The sequence below is a fragment of the Heptranchias perlo genome, chromosome 31 (genome assembly GCF_035084215.1).
Source record: "Heptranchias perlo isolate sHepPer1 chromosome 31, sHepPer1.hap1, whole genome shotgun sequence".
In the NCBI taxonomy this organism is placed as follows: domain Eukaryota; kingdom Metazoa; phylum Chordata; class Chondrichthyes; order Hexanchiformes; family Hexanchidae; genus Heptranchias; species Heptranchias perlo.
The window spans coordinates 18,249,389-18,265,646 of NC_090355.1; the positions used below are offsets into that span (position 1 = coordinate 18,249,389).

The 16,258-nt window shown below is 41.3% G+C and overlaps 2 protein-coding genes across 3 annotated transcripts in view; one reads left to right on the forward strand and one right to left on the reverse strand.

Annotated features, from left to right (window-relative positions):
* mrrf (mitochondrial ribosome recycling factor) overlaps positions 1 to 7,135 on the reverse strand; it is a 42,489-nt gene extending 35,354 nt beyond the window's left edge. The window contains exon 1 of the mRNA XM_067969668.1: positions 7,023 to 7,135. The gene's annotated coding sequence lies outside the window, so the exon portion shown is untranslated. The remainder of the gene's footprint in view (positions 1 to 7,022) is intronic.
* A 125-nt stretch (positions 7,136 to 7,260) lies between these two features.
* The window catches only part of rbm18 (RNA binding motif protein 18), a 37,402-nt gene continuing 28,404 nt past the window's right edge, over positions 7,261 to 16,258 (forward strand). Inside the window, exons 1-2 of one of the 2 annotated variants that reach the window (XM_067969669.1) lie at positions 7,261 to 7,369; positions 12,030 to 12,148. In XM_067969669.1, coding sequence (XP_067825770.1) covers positions 12,036 to 12,148 — 113 coding nt within the window. In that variant the 5' untranslated portion in view covers positions 7,261 to 7,369; positions 12,030 to 12,035. Of the gene's footprint in view, positions 7,370 to 12,029; positions 12,149 to 16,258 lie in introns of those variants that run through there. The other variant, XM_067969670.1, reaches the window with a different exon arrangement.

Below are 16,258 nucleotides of genomic sequence, written 5' to 3' on the forward strand. Positions count from 1 at the left end.
AGTACCTCCAACAATGCAGCACTCCCTCAGTACTGCACTGAAGTGTCAGCCTAGATTATGTGCTCATTTCTATACTGGAGCTTGAAACCACAACCTTCTGACTTGAGCTGAGAGTGCTACCACTGAGCCAAGTTGAAACAGAGAATGACTGGATGGCTTTCAGGTGACCAGGGCTACAGTTTGTAGCCGTGGCTGATGATCTCAATTAGGACTCCACATATGCAGCAAGCAGAGTGTATACACTGCCCATGCCATCACCTGAGTTACTTTGGAGCTCACCATAGGGATTATGAAGTAACAATTCTGTTTTTTGGACCCCTCAGGCCTGGTACAGCTGTACAGTCCATTCAAAGCCTCCAATGTCATCACTGTCTTCTGCACGCTGCATAATTTTGCCATGTGAAGGAGAGCGAGCATACAGCAAGACAAGGTAGAGGCTATGCCCTTGGGTGACATCAACAGAAATGATGTTATGGCAATAAATTTAGAGTGGAGTTCTATTATGAACAACAACTTCCCATAATGAACATCTCTTGTTACTGACCATATGAACACTCACACACTTGCCCATTTCATTCAGTCAAGCTGGCCATCAATCTTTCAGGCCCTTCCTACCACTCATTCCCTTTCTACTGGCTTACTCAACTAACATGGTTCATACTAAGAAATAAAAAGGCCAACATTTTCTGATATTTACATTGCAAACATCCTACATGGTGACCCTATAAGGTGTGCTTGTCCTACTCCTCAACCTAAGGCTGTGTCAAAGTGCTCCATGAGTGGGAGGAGCAACCATGGTGGTAGGTTGCTGTTTGGTACTACTGTCCTGTGGGATGCAGTGTCACTGCTAGGTGCAGTGTTATGCAATGTCCCTACAGCTGCAGTTGCCATGTCCGACAATGCAGTGGCTGCCGGCACATGCCTGCTCCCTGGCACTTCCACAGTCCTTTGAAGAGCTTGTCTGGAGTGGGAGGATCTTCAGGCACTTTCAGAGGAAGCCACTGTCTCCAGTGCTGGATACCTAGCTGGATTGTCCTGATCTGCTGGACAGCAGTTTGCATCTCTGAAGTTGGTAAAGTCTGCTGTCACTGCTCTTTCTAAACAATCGCCCAAGCTATCCAATTTGGCAGTGAGACTTTTGTAACGGGTGGGGTGGGAGGTGAGGTAGAATTTTCACATGGGTTTACCTAATCTTCTGCTACAACTTCAGTGGAAGATCAGCGGAAACCCTGGACAAAGGCCATAAATGCCTGTTTCTGCTAAAGTTAAAGCGGAAGATCGACAGAACCCTTACTGAGTCCAGGGTCTCGATGACATCAGGAACTGCATTCGTGGGAGCGTGTTCTGTGCTTATTCCCTCACTTCTCTGAGGCTTCCCTGCAGATGGCCATGATGATGCCATTCACTTTATGGTACTCTGCACTTGAGTAAATTCCTCACATATACTGCAGTGATGTCAAAATTATGCTAATACACCATCAACTTCTCAGGGTGAAGTCAAAAGATTTTGCAAGTGCCTTTTGTTCCTACATTAACTCCCATCTGAAGGCAGGCCGAGTGTATACTAATCCCATACAGCTGACATAGTGGACTCAGACTGGTCAGATCTTTTTTCTTCCTTTCCCTCCACCTCCACTTGTTCCCCCTCAGTTGTGTCTTGCATTTTACCTGCCATCTCTTTCTCAAACTCACTTACTACATTTCCCTGGGTGCTAATATCTGTGCTGGTGCTTGAATCAGGTGGAGTGCTTAGCACAACACGCTGTGAATTACTGGGTTAGTGACAGCACTTCCTATGACCTCCTCAGCTTGAGGAGAGCCTAAAGGAAGAGCAAAGAAGCAACGTATCCCCCAGCCAATGCTGTGTGCATGCTTTGCAGCTTACTTCCCAGAGAATACAGCAGATAAACATTTAATTAAGTCCGTGTTTTGTGTGAAGGGAGAGTATGCATATATACAAAGATACCTTAGCAATTCTCCCGATGCCATTGAATTTTCCCTCATTTGCTCCCAGCTGTGGCAGACCTGGCAGACTACAGTCACTCGCTCATGATCCCCATGCATGCGGCTTGCAAACATGCTAATCACAATTCTGTTGTCTCCTACTATAATAACAATTTAAATTTAAATAGTGTCTTTAATGTAGAAAAACATCTCACAGTGCTTCACAGAAGCATAATCAGACATAAATTGACACCACGCCAAAGAAGGACATATTAGGAAGAGTGACTAGATGTTTGGCCAGTGGTGAGGTTTAAAGAGGGTCTCAATGGAAGGAGACAGAGAAGTTTAGGGAGGGAATTCAAGACCGTAGAGCCCAGTCGGCTGAAGATAGCCGCCAATGAGAGAAGGGCAGAGTTATAGAGTTGTAGCGCTGGAGAAAGTTACAGAGATAAAGAAGGATGAGGCCTGGAAGGGATTCAAACACTAGTATGAATATCTAAAATAATTATTACTCCCCTTTACACGTGAGCAGCAGGCCTTTAAGAGCTGCTGTCTTGCCTAATTATGCGGGTTTTAGCCAACCATCTTGCTGGCCTGCCTTCTTCCATACTTTTCCCATGAGGAAGGAGTCTATTCAAATAAAGGAGAGGGGCTTGCATCTTGAGGGCAGCCCTCCCTATTATTTGGATGGGAATGACTGCACCATGAGCAAGTGCAACCCTGATTTTGACGAACTCAGATAATCGGGACTCGTGCCATCTAAAAGTTTAGAGCTGCCCATAAAGGAAGTACTGCTAATAGGCATAAATCAATGCTACAGTACCAACTCTATGAAACAAATGGCTTTAATTGACACCACAGTACCTTATGCTTAAAATAAGGGAATGGCAAGCTGAACTTATCTCCAATATGCAGTGGTCCAATGAATATTATAAAAAGCCACAAATGTTCAAATATATACATATGAGCTAGAGGCTCCCATTTTAGTCTGCATCCTACCAAACATATTTTCATTGCAATTCTAATTAAGACATCATTTTCTAAATGTAAATTACATTTTATCAAATAATCCATCTAACTTAAGAATCTTCATTATGTCCAATTCTGGCTAACATTTTATTTTTCAGAACATTTTTAGAATAAAATGAGTTGGCAAATACATATGCTATTAAGAATGCTGGTCTCTCAACAAGGAGATTAAACTCAAATCCCAGTCTGGTCTGACGCCAACGATTGTACACGGGATTGGTCCGACTGACTCTACAGAAGGGATCCCTTCCTGTATTACTCAAATATGCTCTTTGCCAGGAAGGAGGAATGACAGCACCAGTGAAGATGTTCACAAGATGGACAACCACACCCAATAGACCATGCAGAGGTGGAGTGAAATTTGAGGGGCAGAAATAGAGGATAATCACCATTTTAAAAAGCTACATGAACTCTTGTTCTGTAATATAATAATACTCCACTTTGTAAAACTAAATTTTCAGACTGACAGACAATATTTCCTGTATGAAGTTTATAATTACAGTTTTTACCACATGAAGCTATATTTTTCTCTCTGCAGTGCAACTAAATAATTCTGTTGATAATAGACTTAGTACCATCCTTGATAATTCATGGTAATCTGCATTGGTTGAAGCTTTGGTATAAGTGCCAGAGGCACAAATCTTTAATTTATTTGATTCCATAACCTTTTCAGCATTAATGTGTTATGGCAAGTACTACTGAATGAGAGGAATGGGCCTTTACATTGAAACCACAAATAAATGTCTTAGCAGACAAGGGAATCTCATATGGATATGTTAAATATTCATGTGCTATAAAAACCACAATTTCAAAGCAAAAGTTTGTAAAGAAAACTTCTCAATAGGCACCCAATAATAAATTCTAATATCAATTGCTATTTGCAATCTATTTCACCTCCATCTCAATATCCTGATGGTTTAAAGGTGAAATCTTTGTTTCTGGGTTATATAGATGGGAACACCCCAGGTTCAATTCCAGAACTGCACTGATTTTGCAGATTTCAGCCAGAAAGATAGTAAGGGTGCGACAAGTGTCCACAGTACCTCTGGGCTGGGAAAGGGAAAAATCAGTCACAGTTGCCACTACTGAATGCTATACAGCAACCTGACTGGAACTGCGTGTATGTGCATACTGGGTAAGTACACGATTGGGCTCAATAATGATGTCCTGCACAGTTGGCTAGCCTGTTAGATTGAACAATCACGCTTGGGCAAAGTATTGGAAAGCAACCAGTTCCAGCGCCAGAGCGAGGGAGAAGAGAAAAACAATTTAAAATTGCTTCCAAAAAACCTAAAGCACGTGAACCCCAATCAATCAGCATGTAGCATTACACTTACATTGAATTAAGATTTTCAGCCTGCAGCTCCTAAACCTAAACCTCCTTCACTTATGCTACAGAATTTGGATACAATAAGACACATTTGCACAAATATCTTTTGAAGGCTTACTTAGTACAAACACTGCCAGCCACACACAATTGGAAACAAAGTGGATTTGCTTTTCTTTTATCTTTTTGAAGTCCTATTTAATAGAAACCAAATTCAGCTTGCATCACTCTGGAAAACATTAACAATGCATTATGCAGGTAAAGTGCATTAGCTCCATGATTGAAGTCATTAATGGACAACATCAAACAAAATGCATCTTTATAACCAGATCCTTTTCTACACCTAAACCTGTATTTTGCATTAACAGAACAAGGCTGCGCTCCTTAAATTCTAGAAATAAATATTATTTCATTCTTATTTAACAAAGGACGTATGTTTCTTTTTGCAAGCATAATTTGTTGTTTTTAACAAAAGCTGTAAAACTCCAATCTGCAATTGATACTTTATTTCACTTTTTTAAAAAATTCTCTCTATCTTCTTTCATTTTTAATTTCACCATTCTGTGAACGAGGGGCTAAACAGCTGACTAACTGGCAATGCTCTGCCAAAATACTCTTGATTTGGGTGTTGGGATGTGCACAGGCTTATTGGCTCACAAATGAACCCTTTCTTTCTGTTATGAATCAGACTTGAACACATGGCCTAGCATTCTGACACAGTACATTTGCATAACACCAGATTATTTCAGAAAAACTATACTCATTAATGAGTTACTGTTCACAATTGAAGTTATGAGACTTAAAAGTAAAACCGTACTTGCATCTTATTTATAGATCCATCAATAATGCTTTTCCAAACAGACAAGGCACTTTCAACACTGAATGTACATTACACACGATTCTCTAAAAACAGCACTAAAATGGCAGACTTGCACCAACTGCTGGTGTGGTTTCCTGGGTGGTAGAAAGCACCTATCAGCAGTTTTTATTTATTTTCTTTTGCAACTCACAGCTCCAAACCCAAAAAATTATTTAGTGCATCTTATGTTATTTCAAGAATGTTTTTCATCTTCACCAGAACAGGAATTAAATGGCCACATGCATTTACAATGCATCGTAATGCATCCTTTAATCAAAAAACAATGGAAATGCAACTGGGCAAAAAAAAACTGCCTCAACACCATTTTCTAACCCCAGCTTCAGAAGAGCACCCAATATTGCTATTATATATGAATTTTTCCATTGTCCACACAAGTCATTCCAGTGGCTTTTGGATGAGATTAGCTGTTTAGCACCAATTTGAAGGATATTTTATACTGTGTACCTATGACTACAAAAAACTAGATTGAGACTGTCTGGACTTTGGTCCAAGAGGTCAAGGGCCAGTGTTCTAACCAACCGTATCACCCAATCCAACTGCTATATCAACTGCTGAGTCTGCAATCTGGAAATTACATATCAATGGGTGTCCTTGAAAGAAAGAACTTGCATTTATAAAGCATTTTTCACATCCTCTGGACGTCCCATTGCACTTCAGTCAATGAAGTCACTCTTGTAAAGTAGACAAACAGATATTACAATCTCAACTCTTGAAAAGGCGTGTCAGCTAATACTCAGAAATGCACTCTTACTTAGACAGCATGTTAAACAAGAGTTTTTAGGAACAGTCAGGCTTAATAAATCTAGCCCTTTTTGAATACTCTCATCTCCACCTACCCATCTTCACTCCATATTCCTCAATTCCTTTTGTCTCCAGAAACATACCGATCAAAAAAAAAATTCTGCTTGATTTCCTTTCTTGCTCCTAACTTTTAAACTTGTGTCCCTGGTAATGGAACTCAGTGAAAAATTGACTTGATCAGCCTTGTTAATCCATTTCACAACGGTAAAAATCTTTTTTCCAAAAGAAAATAAGCTCAACTTCCTTAACCTTCCCTCAAAGCTTAGATCCTTAATACTCAGAATCATCTTTGCTGCTCACCTGTACAGAATCTCAAGGGCAATGATGTGTCTCCTATAACTAGATGACCAGAAGTGCGTACATTACTTAAAATGGGATCTGTCTGCTCAACACCTTATACAGCAACAATAAAATCCAACTAGGTAATACGCCAAACATTCATTTATTTAGCTGTGGGAAAAATACAGAAAGTGAAAATCTGCCATAAAGCTAATCACTCATCGCTGCAAATTTATTTTGCACAGTCCTCCATCAACACAAATCGAACATTTTGCATCAACTTCATCATCAAAGTGAACTGGTATTTGATACCTTCTGATCAAACGAAACTAAATACTGCACCACTATGCCACACAGAAAATAAAGCAAACTCCCCTGCTTTATTACGAGAAGCGAATACCTTTGAGGGGAGGAAACGTATTTAGTTGCTGGAGAGCACTCATACCTTGAACTGCGTTCCCACCGTATTCCCATTATATTTATGATTTAAATTATATGATTAGTACAAAGCATAATAATTTATGATCACACGGGGCTGATCTCTGACATCTGTAAGAAACATGACCCACTAAAGTGGACCAGAAATGCCAATGGAAGGACATGTGGTTTGAAACTCTTTTAGGTGTGAGAGGGGTGGAGACATTTAAGCGAGGAGGGGGGTGTTTTCAGCTTTACCCGCAGACATCTTATTAAAGTGGCCGATATCCCACTGTTATTGTTGTCGTCTTGGGAGTGATTCGACTCTTAAAGCCAACTACCTACCCAGTGGGGTTAAAGGCTCCCCGCTCCTCCTGCCGTTCACCTTCGTGCTGCATCCGTGGGGCCACAGGGCCCGAGCTTGCTTCCCGTCCTGCGCCGCCTCAGAACTACGTTACCCAGAATGGCGGTTTGCGTGCGCGCGAAAAGGCTGCGCGCGGTAGCCGCGTGAGGCCTCACGGGTAATGTAGTCCAGCCCGCCCTCGCCGTTCATTTTAAAAACTCGATCTCGCGGCACTGACAGGAGAAACGGGTTCAAAGGTGAACAGTTGTCTTGGCCGGATGTAGTAAACAGGAGGAGGATGAGGCGATAAGGAGCGGAGGGGGAATGAAAGCTTCACCCGAGTCGATAGGTAATAGAGATGGACGGCGTGAGGGCCGCGGGGAAGGAACTCTGATAGAGTTCGGCAGCCTAAGGTTTATGGGGATCGAACCGGCGGTGGGAGTTTAAATAAAGCAAATGGCGCCGCCCTCGCTTGAGAGGTGATCGGCCGAAATCGAAGCGCATTTTTGCCACTGACCCGAAATTGATACCGGGGCTCTCGTAATACAGGGCGCCCGAGGGGGTGGAGGAATGAACTTGGCCGCGGTTGGCAACTTGAGGCGGAGGCTTTTATTTCGCCCTTGTGAGTTGTTCCCACAGCGACCGAGGGCCCACGGCCACTCATTTCCACCCCCCCCCCCCCCCCCCCCCCGGGTATTAGCCCCCGATCACTGCGTGGACAGTCCCCGGGGTAAGGACTCAGACGAACTCCATTTCAAGCCCCTCCCGTTTACATGACAGCGCTTGAAACTTGTGCCATTGCGGTTCTTGTGCAGATTCCTCAAGAGGTTGTAAAGAAAAACAGTGCACCGAACGGCAGGTCCTTCGGTAGCTGAAAAGACAGGTTAACGTTGCAGTTGGGAACCCTTGGTCAGCCTTTGGTGTCTGATGTAAAAATGATGCAAATATTATTTTGTGCAGCAGTGATGCATTGTAACTACCTTAATTTTGTTATCTTCACTTAATCTGTCACAAATTACATTCTGTTGACTGTGGCAAACTATCCCACCTCATCCTTCTCAAACTGTCTGCAGCCTTTGACACGGTCGACCACACCATCCTCCTTCAATGCCTCCCCTCCGTTGCCCAGCTGGGCAGTACTGCCTTCGCCTGGTTCCACTCTTACTTATCCATTCGTAGCCAGAGAATCTCCTGCAAAGATTTATTTTCCCATTCCTGCACGGTTACCTCGAGTCCCCCAAGGATCCATTCTTGGCCCACTCCTAATTCTCATCTACATGCTGCCCCTCAGCGACATCATCCAAAAACACATTGTCAGATTCCACATGTATGCTGACGGCACCCAGCCCTACCTCACTGCCACCCCTCCACTGCCTCTGTTGTCAGACTGCTTGTCTGATATCCAGTCCTGGGTGAGCTGAAATTTCCTCCAATTAAACATTGCTAAGACTGCTGCCATTGTCTTTGGCCCCCCCCACAAACTCTGTTCCCTAGCCACTGATTCCATCCCCTCCCTGGCCACTGTCTCAGACTGAACCATACTGTACGCAACCTCGGGGTCCTATTTGACCCTGAGCTGAGCTTCCAACCCCATATTCTCTCAGTCACCAAGACTGCCTGCTTCCATCTCTGTAATAATTACCTTCTTTGTCCCTGCCTCAGCCCATCTGCTGCTGAAACTTTCATCCATGCCTTTGTTACCTCCAGACTTGACAATTCCAATACTCTCCTGGACCACCTCCAATCCTCTGCCATCCTAACACTTGTGCTCATCCAAAACTATGCTGCCCGTTTCCTAACTAGTGACAAGTCCCGTTCACCTCTCATCCTTGTGCTTGCTGACCTACATTGGCTCCCGTTCTCTTTCTCCTGTTCAAATCTGTCCATGGCCTCGCCCCTCCCGATCTCTAACCTCCTCCAGCCCTACAACCCTCCGAGAACTCTGCGTTCCTCCAACTCTGGCCTCTTGTCCATTCCCCACTTCCTTCACCCTACCACTGATGGTTGTGCCTTGAGCCGTCTATGCCTTAAGCTCTGGAATTACCTCCTTAAACCTCTCCACCGCTTTCCTCCTTTAAGACCCTCCTTAAAACTTACCACTTTGACCAAGCTTTTGGTCACCTGTACTAATGTCTCCTCCTTTGGGTCGGTGTCAATTTTTGTCTGATTAACACTTTGAAGCACTTTGGAATGTTTTACTATATTAAAGGTACTATATAAATGCAAGTTGTTGTCAGTTTGAACTGAGACAAAGGAATATCAAAGGTACCTTTCACCACTAAATATAACTATAAATCATTGTTGAATTCAAAGGTATCAGGATGGTCTCTCAGAAATTGTCTCATGCTTATACAGCCCTTTTTAGGGCAAAACCCAGTTGTGAAACCCTTTCTTGTGGGATCCCCCATGGGGTAGACAATTGGCTTTGTCCCACTCTTGCAGCCCAGTAATCAAGTTAATAAATAATTATATATTTTTGGACAGAAAGTATGTGAAAGACTGCCTGTTAATTTGCTACCCCTGAATTTATTAATTGACAGATCAAAAACATAGTTGCAGCTATTCACTATGTTGATCAGTTGTTAGCAGTCCACCTAGATAGATATGACTCCTGCTTTTTGAAGTGCTTTGTTGCATGAGACAATTAAATATGTATTACAAGTGTATGAAAGACAGGTTGTTTCCAGCATATAGAAATTAAATTTAAATATTCACTAGCTGCCCAGCTACCAAAATCCTATAAATAAGTGTTTAAAAATGGGGAGGAAATTTTCAACTTCCCCCAATGTGGTGGAGTGGACTTAAGATCCCCTTGAGTGCTGACCTCATCCTACCCCTGATCTCCAGTCTTGCATCCAACACAGGTCAGCTTCTTGTTTTGTACTCCCTTTGCTGCAGCACTTACTGCTGTTCTTCAGCTACTGTCCCTGTTCTCTGGAACTCCTTCACCACCTCTACCCTGGTCCTTTCCCTCCCTGTCTTTGCAAGCTTCCTAAAGATTCTTCACTTCAGCTGTACTTTTCACATTATTGCCTTGAGACGATAATGAACATTACCTCCTCGCCCCCACCCCATGAAAAATAAATTCCATATACCCACATGATGGATTCACAGAATTCTTTTCCCACTCTCCCTTGCTCCTTGTCCACCACCCTGTAAAGGGTACTGAGATGATCATTATAGAAATGTACGTCATTGTAGAGTCAATTTCATAACTTGTACAAGGTGGTTTGCTGTACTCAAGCACTATTATACTCTAATGCATGTTGGAGGCCATGAAAATTGAGACCTGAATGATATAAACTTTTGCAATTACTTCTGAATTGACTTTAGTATGAAGTAAAAATTCCAGTCATCAGTCCTAAATTTGCCTTTTTTGGTATTTTGAATGTGAGCTCTCCTATCCTGTTGTGACAATTTGACTTGAAATCATAATCCAGATTTATTTTTTTCTGTATCTTCTCTTAATTGCCTCTATTTCAAGGCTGAAAACCCCAAGTTTCTTTGGTCTTTCCTCATAACTCTGTTCTGTGCTGCGGATCAGCCTCATGGCTGCTCTCTCCATTGTCTCTAGGGCTTGAATGTCTCTCGTGTCTTGGTGACCAGAATTAGTACACAAGATGCAGTCTGATTTTAGCTTCATACATTTTCAGTGCTACATCCTCCAACTTGGACTTCACTGACTCTGCTACATAATTCAGCATTCCGTCTATTCTGCTGCTTTGCAGTGATTTAAACATGTAAAGTGCTAAGTCTGCTACCCCTCCTGGGTCTTTGAATTTCGCCCTTGGATATTCTGACACAATTCATTATATATAATCATAATTATTTTTTACTGCACAAAACAGTTCACGTATCTGTACTAAATTTTTTTAAAGGGGTCTTTCCTCCTTCCTTCCCCACCCCATTATTCAATTGTCTCCTCCCATTTTCTGAATGTAGTAAGTCTTGTGAAGTACTGGTTCCACTAGCACTGGCCACCCTCTGATATCTCTCCTAAATCAGTGCTGTTCATGTGTGAGCCTCGGTCAGAGAATTATAGGTGAGCAAGATCCTGTCCTTTGTCCAGTTGAGACCACTGGCTAGGGATCATAAGCAGCCATTCTGCCTGTGGTCTGGTTAAAATCAGCTAATTCGACACAGATGGAATTGGACCAATGGCTTTTCTGATCTGTATGGCTGAGTTCCACATTGGACATAAAATTACCAACTGAACCACTGGAGAGGGGAGCTGGAGTTTTGTTTGTATCTACACAGTGGAAAAGGGTGTGGGCGGAGGGGATGTGTGTATTGGCCATTTCTCCTGGTAAATGGTATAACATGCTACATTGTATTTTGTAGTCAAAACAGTACAGTTCCTTGAAGCAGCTGGAAAATGTCTGTTTAATTCAGCCACTGCCTATTTTAATAAATGTAGTATTAAGAGTAAGTCTGGTTTTACTAAAATAATGTGCACAATCAAGAATATAGTTTGTACTGACTTACACCTCTCATTACTTGAAGACGAATGAAAAGGGAGCTCTTACAGTGGCTGAATTAATATTGTGGCCGTTCATTCTTCTTGAGGTGTCAGCCTCAGCTCAGTGGTAGAACTCGGATTCAGAAGGTTGTTGGGTTCAAGTTCCACTCCAGAGACTTGAGCACTTTATCTAGGCTGACACTTCAGTGCAGTACCGAGGGAACATTGCATTGTTGGAGGTGCCGTCTTTCGAATGAGACATTAAGCCGAGGCTCCGATGGAGGTAAAAGAACCTATGGCACTATTCAAGGAAGAGCAGGGAGTTCTCCCCAGTATCGTGGCCAATATTTATCCCTCAATCAACATCACTAAAAATAGATGATCTGGCCATTTATCTCATTACTGTTTGTGGGACCTTGCTGTGCACAAATTGGCTGCCACGTTTCCTACATTACTACAGTGACTGCACTTCGAAAGTACTTAATTGGCTGTAAAGCACTTTGGGAGGTTGTGATGAGTGCTATATAAATGCAAGTTTTTTTTTTGGTAGTGACGTATGGGGACTGAAAATGAATCTCTTCCATTGGAGAATGCTTCTATTCTGTCTGAAAGCTCCTCACAAGAGGGACATCGACTCTGGATTGGCAATCTCGATTCCAGGTTAACTGAGTAAGTACAGTAAATGTTGGTTTGTTTTCCAAATAGAAAGTTCAGTTTCATAATTTTGTCACTGGTCTATAAGCATTATGCTAAATAAAAAAACTTATTATTCTTTTTTTAATGCCCACATAATTGTTGGTTGCTAGATAAATACCAAATACATCTTTTCAGTTCTGTATTGCCCCTGTCTTCTGTGGAGCAGGATCAAAATGACTTAAATCTAATGTCTGTACAGTATATTAACATGATGGGTAACAATCAAATATTGACTTAAAATTATTAATCTCAAATTAAAATGGAATATGCAAGTTCACAGCACAAAATCACTCATCATTTGATACAGATTCTGTCTTTGTCATTCCTTCCATTTTACATTCTTTTCCCCACTGTTCTACTTTTTAGTGGAAACTGCTCAGTTGACTTACCCAACTGATCATCTTACATTGGATAAGTTGAAGCCTTCGTAATTAGATGCAGCTGCTAAATAAATACCAAATGCATGTTTTCAGCTCTGTATTACACCTACTTCTGTGGAGCAGGATCAAAATGACTTAAATCGAACGTCTGTATAGTATTGTACCATGACTGGTAACAATCAAATATTTCAACAAACTCAAGGGTTTCTGCTATACAGCCTTGACATAAAACAGTGAGGTTCCATTTTTTTTAAAAAAAGAAGCTGCATCTAATTATGAAGCCTGTTATTAGGAATCATAGAATGATACAGCACAGGAGGCCACCATTCGGCCCATCATACCTGTACCGGCTCTTTGAAAGAGCTATCCAAGTAGTCCCACTCCCCTGCTCTTTTCTCATAGCCCTGTAAATTTTTCAAGTGTTTATCCAATTCCCTTTTGAAAATTATTATTGAAACAGCTTCCACCACCCTTTCAGGCAGTGCATTCCAAATCATTACAACGTGCTGTGTATAAAGGTTTTATCTCATGTCGCCGCTGGTTCTTTTGCCAATTACCTTAAATCTGTATCCTTTGGTTACGGACCCTTCTGCCACTGGAAACAGTTTCTCCTTATTTATTCAATCAAAACCCTTCATGATTTTAACATGTCTATCAAATCGCCCCATGACTTTCTCTGCTCTAAGGAGAACGATCCCAGTTTCTGTAGTCTCTCCCCGTAAGTGAAGTCCTTCATCCATGGTACCATTCTAGTAAATCTCTTCTGCACCCTCTCTAAAGCCTTAACATCCTTCCTAAAGTGTGGTGCCCAGAATTGGCCACAATACTCCAGCTAGGGCCTAACAAGTGTTTTTTAAAGGCTTTGCATAACTTCCTTGCTTTTGTAATCTATGCTTCTATTGATAAAGCCAAGGATCCTGTATGCCTTTTTAACAGCCTTCTCATCTTGTCCTGCCACCTTCAAAGGCTTATGTACGTACACCCCCAGGTCTCTCTGTTCCTGCACTCCCTTTAAAATTGTACCATTTAGTTTATATTGCCTCCTCATTCTTCCTACCAAAATGAATCACTTCACATTAAATTTCATCTGCCATGTGTCTGCCCATTTCACCAGTCTGTGTCTGTCCTCCTGAAGTCTGCCACTGTGCCCCTCACTGTTTACTACGTTTCGGAATATATTTTAGGAATACAATATTTTGATATAAGATTGTTAAATTTCACATTAGCTATTTGACATCATTTCATTGGTTAAATTGGTTATTTTTATGTTTGTTAATTTTTTTTAAAAAGCCCAAGATATCGGTGTTAAGTGTAAAAGTGTTATCTAGAATGATTTTTGTTCAGCTCCAATGCATTCAGAAGAATGTTTCTAAGTATCCAGACATGCAGCTATTGGTAGGTATCATTCAAACAACACTACTGCTATTTGGTTTTACAAAAGAGGGCTAGAGAAATGTATTCATGTACTTGTATGGATGCAAAGAATAAGAATTCAGAAGCTAAAGTAAGTGGTTTCATCAAGACAAAATAAACCTTCTCCAATCATACCCACTTTTCACTGCAATTCCAGCAGCAAACTGCGGTATTGGTAGAGTTGTCACCAAAAGTCCTATTGTGAATTCAGCACTACATTGACAAAAAAAAACATTTTTGCCTGTATCATGTCATTGGTTTTGTTCTTTCTGTCACGGTACAAATGGGGTTTAAAAATAATGGCCCAACTTGTTTTAATACACAATAGTACCAGAATATTTGTTTTATCTGTTCAGGTCGCTGAGGGAGGGACTGGGCCATTCAACTCAAATGCAAGCATCTTGTGGGTTTTGTTTGAATTTGTGTTCAGCAGCTCTATTTGCATTTGATATATATACATATTTAAATTTCTAGTGTCCCGGTTATTTAAAGCATTTCTATCTTGGTCTAATTTAGTGGTCTATCTGAAACCACGAGAGAGAGAGACCAGAGAAACTCCATGGACAGTCAGCACATAAGATTAATATTCAGCGACAATATATCCGGTCTTGTTCATATTGAAGTTTACTTTATTTTCTGAGGACTGATGGTAGATCTACAATGCTTTACTGTTCACTTATCTTTTTACTGTTTAACAAATCTGTTTGGCAGTTTATCACCTAAGCCAGAGTCTAGTGTTTGTTCCATTTCCTTACAAAGCTGAGAAAGATCACATGGGGACATGTATCTAAGGGTGATACTAGTATCTTTGTAGTTCAAATTCTCATTTGTGGTTAAAATTAACCACGTGGATAATGGATTACTTTAGTCATTTTATATCTCTATCTACCCTCTTAATAAATCTATATTATGGGTGGTTAGCAGAATTGAATTACTGTACTAAATACTTCATAATTGCAAAATTTTCTAAATAAACTGGGAAACTTGTCATTTATTTGGTGTAGGAATATTGCTGCAGTTCTGAAAAGGCTAATGCTGTATTTAGAAATGCTTATTAGCTTAAGAAAAGGTCAGTGATACTGTACTGAAACTCTTCTCTGCCCTAAGTATGTAGAAGTAGATTTAAGCTATTATTAGACTAAATCTCTGCTTTCATACTGTACGAAGTGGTAGCCGGGCTATGTCAGAACAAACTAGCATTGTTCCTCGGGGTACAATCACTGGTGGTGATTGATTTACCGTATGTGGTTGACTGCTGTTTTATTGCTTTCGGTGTTTGGGATATTATTGTTTTGAAAGAAGCCTTGACTCTAATGGCAAAAAAATTTGAATAGTTGTTGTAGTGCCAGGCGGAAAGCAAGAGGAAGAGGAAAGAGCGGAGAATTGGGAAGGCTGCTGTTGTGACTCACGTTCACATCAGTTGTCAGGAAGTAGAAGGCAAACTTAGCCAACAGTAGCCTGCATGACCACTCCTTTTTGGGCAGCTGGGACCTTGTTAATTGTGACTGCTGTCACTCTGAAGCCTGCTTTTAAATAATGTACTAAGAGCTTGGGTGTATTTTACTGACTGAACAAAATCTGCTTATTATTACATGCAAGTGGCAGAATGACTTGAATCTCATTGAGTAACATTTGGAACATATCAATTTAGCCAGTTTTTGTCAGACTCATGTTTTATTGTCTCAGATTCTGACAGGTTTCTGATATAAATACAATCAAAATAATTACCTTACTATCTTTTATGGTAAATGAGAGCACATAGCACTTCATTGAGAGGCTGGATGCTAAATTATATTTTTGACAGCAACTAAAGTACAGTTTTAACATATGAACATACAAAAATGATGGCAGGTATAGACCGTCTGATCCATGAAGCCTTCCCCACAGTCGTGATGTGTGAAGCATTATGATTAGATACCCCCTACCCACCTGCAGCCATGTAAGCTCCTGGGATAGTTGCAAAAACAGATTAAAAACCCATGGCCAATTAGGGACGGGGAAAAATCTGGAAAATTCCTCTCCGACCTCTTAGGCGATCAAAACTAGTCCGGGAGACCACATTAACCATGCTTCTTTGCCTAGTATTTCATCTACCTTTTTATAAGAAATGATCTCTGCACCACCCAGGAAGAGGCCCAGCTCTCTTGAAGGTATACAGAGAGTCAGCACTCACCACAAGCCAGCAACTTGTTCCATAGGTCTACTATCCTCCGGCATAAGAAGAATCGCCTAACAAATAACCTAGTCCTACTTTTTGCGTAACTTAGATCGGGGGACCAAAGATCATGCG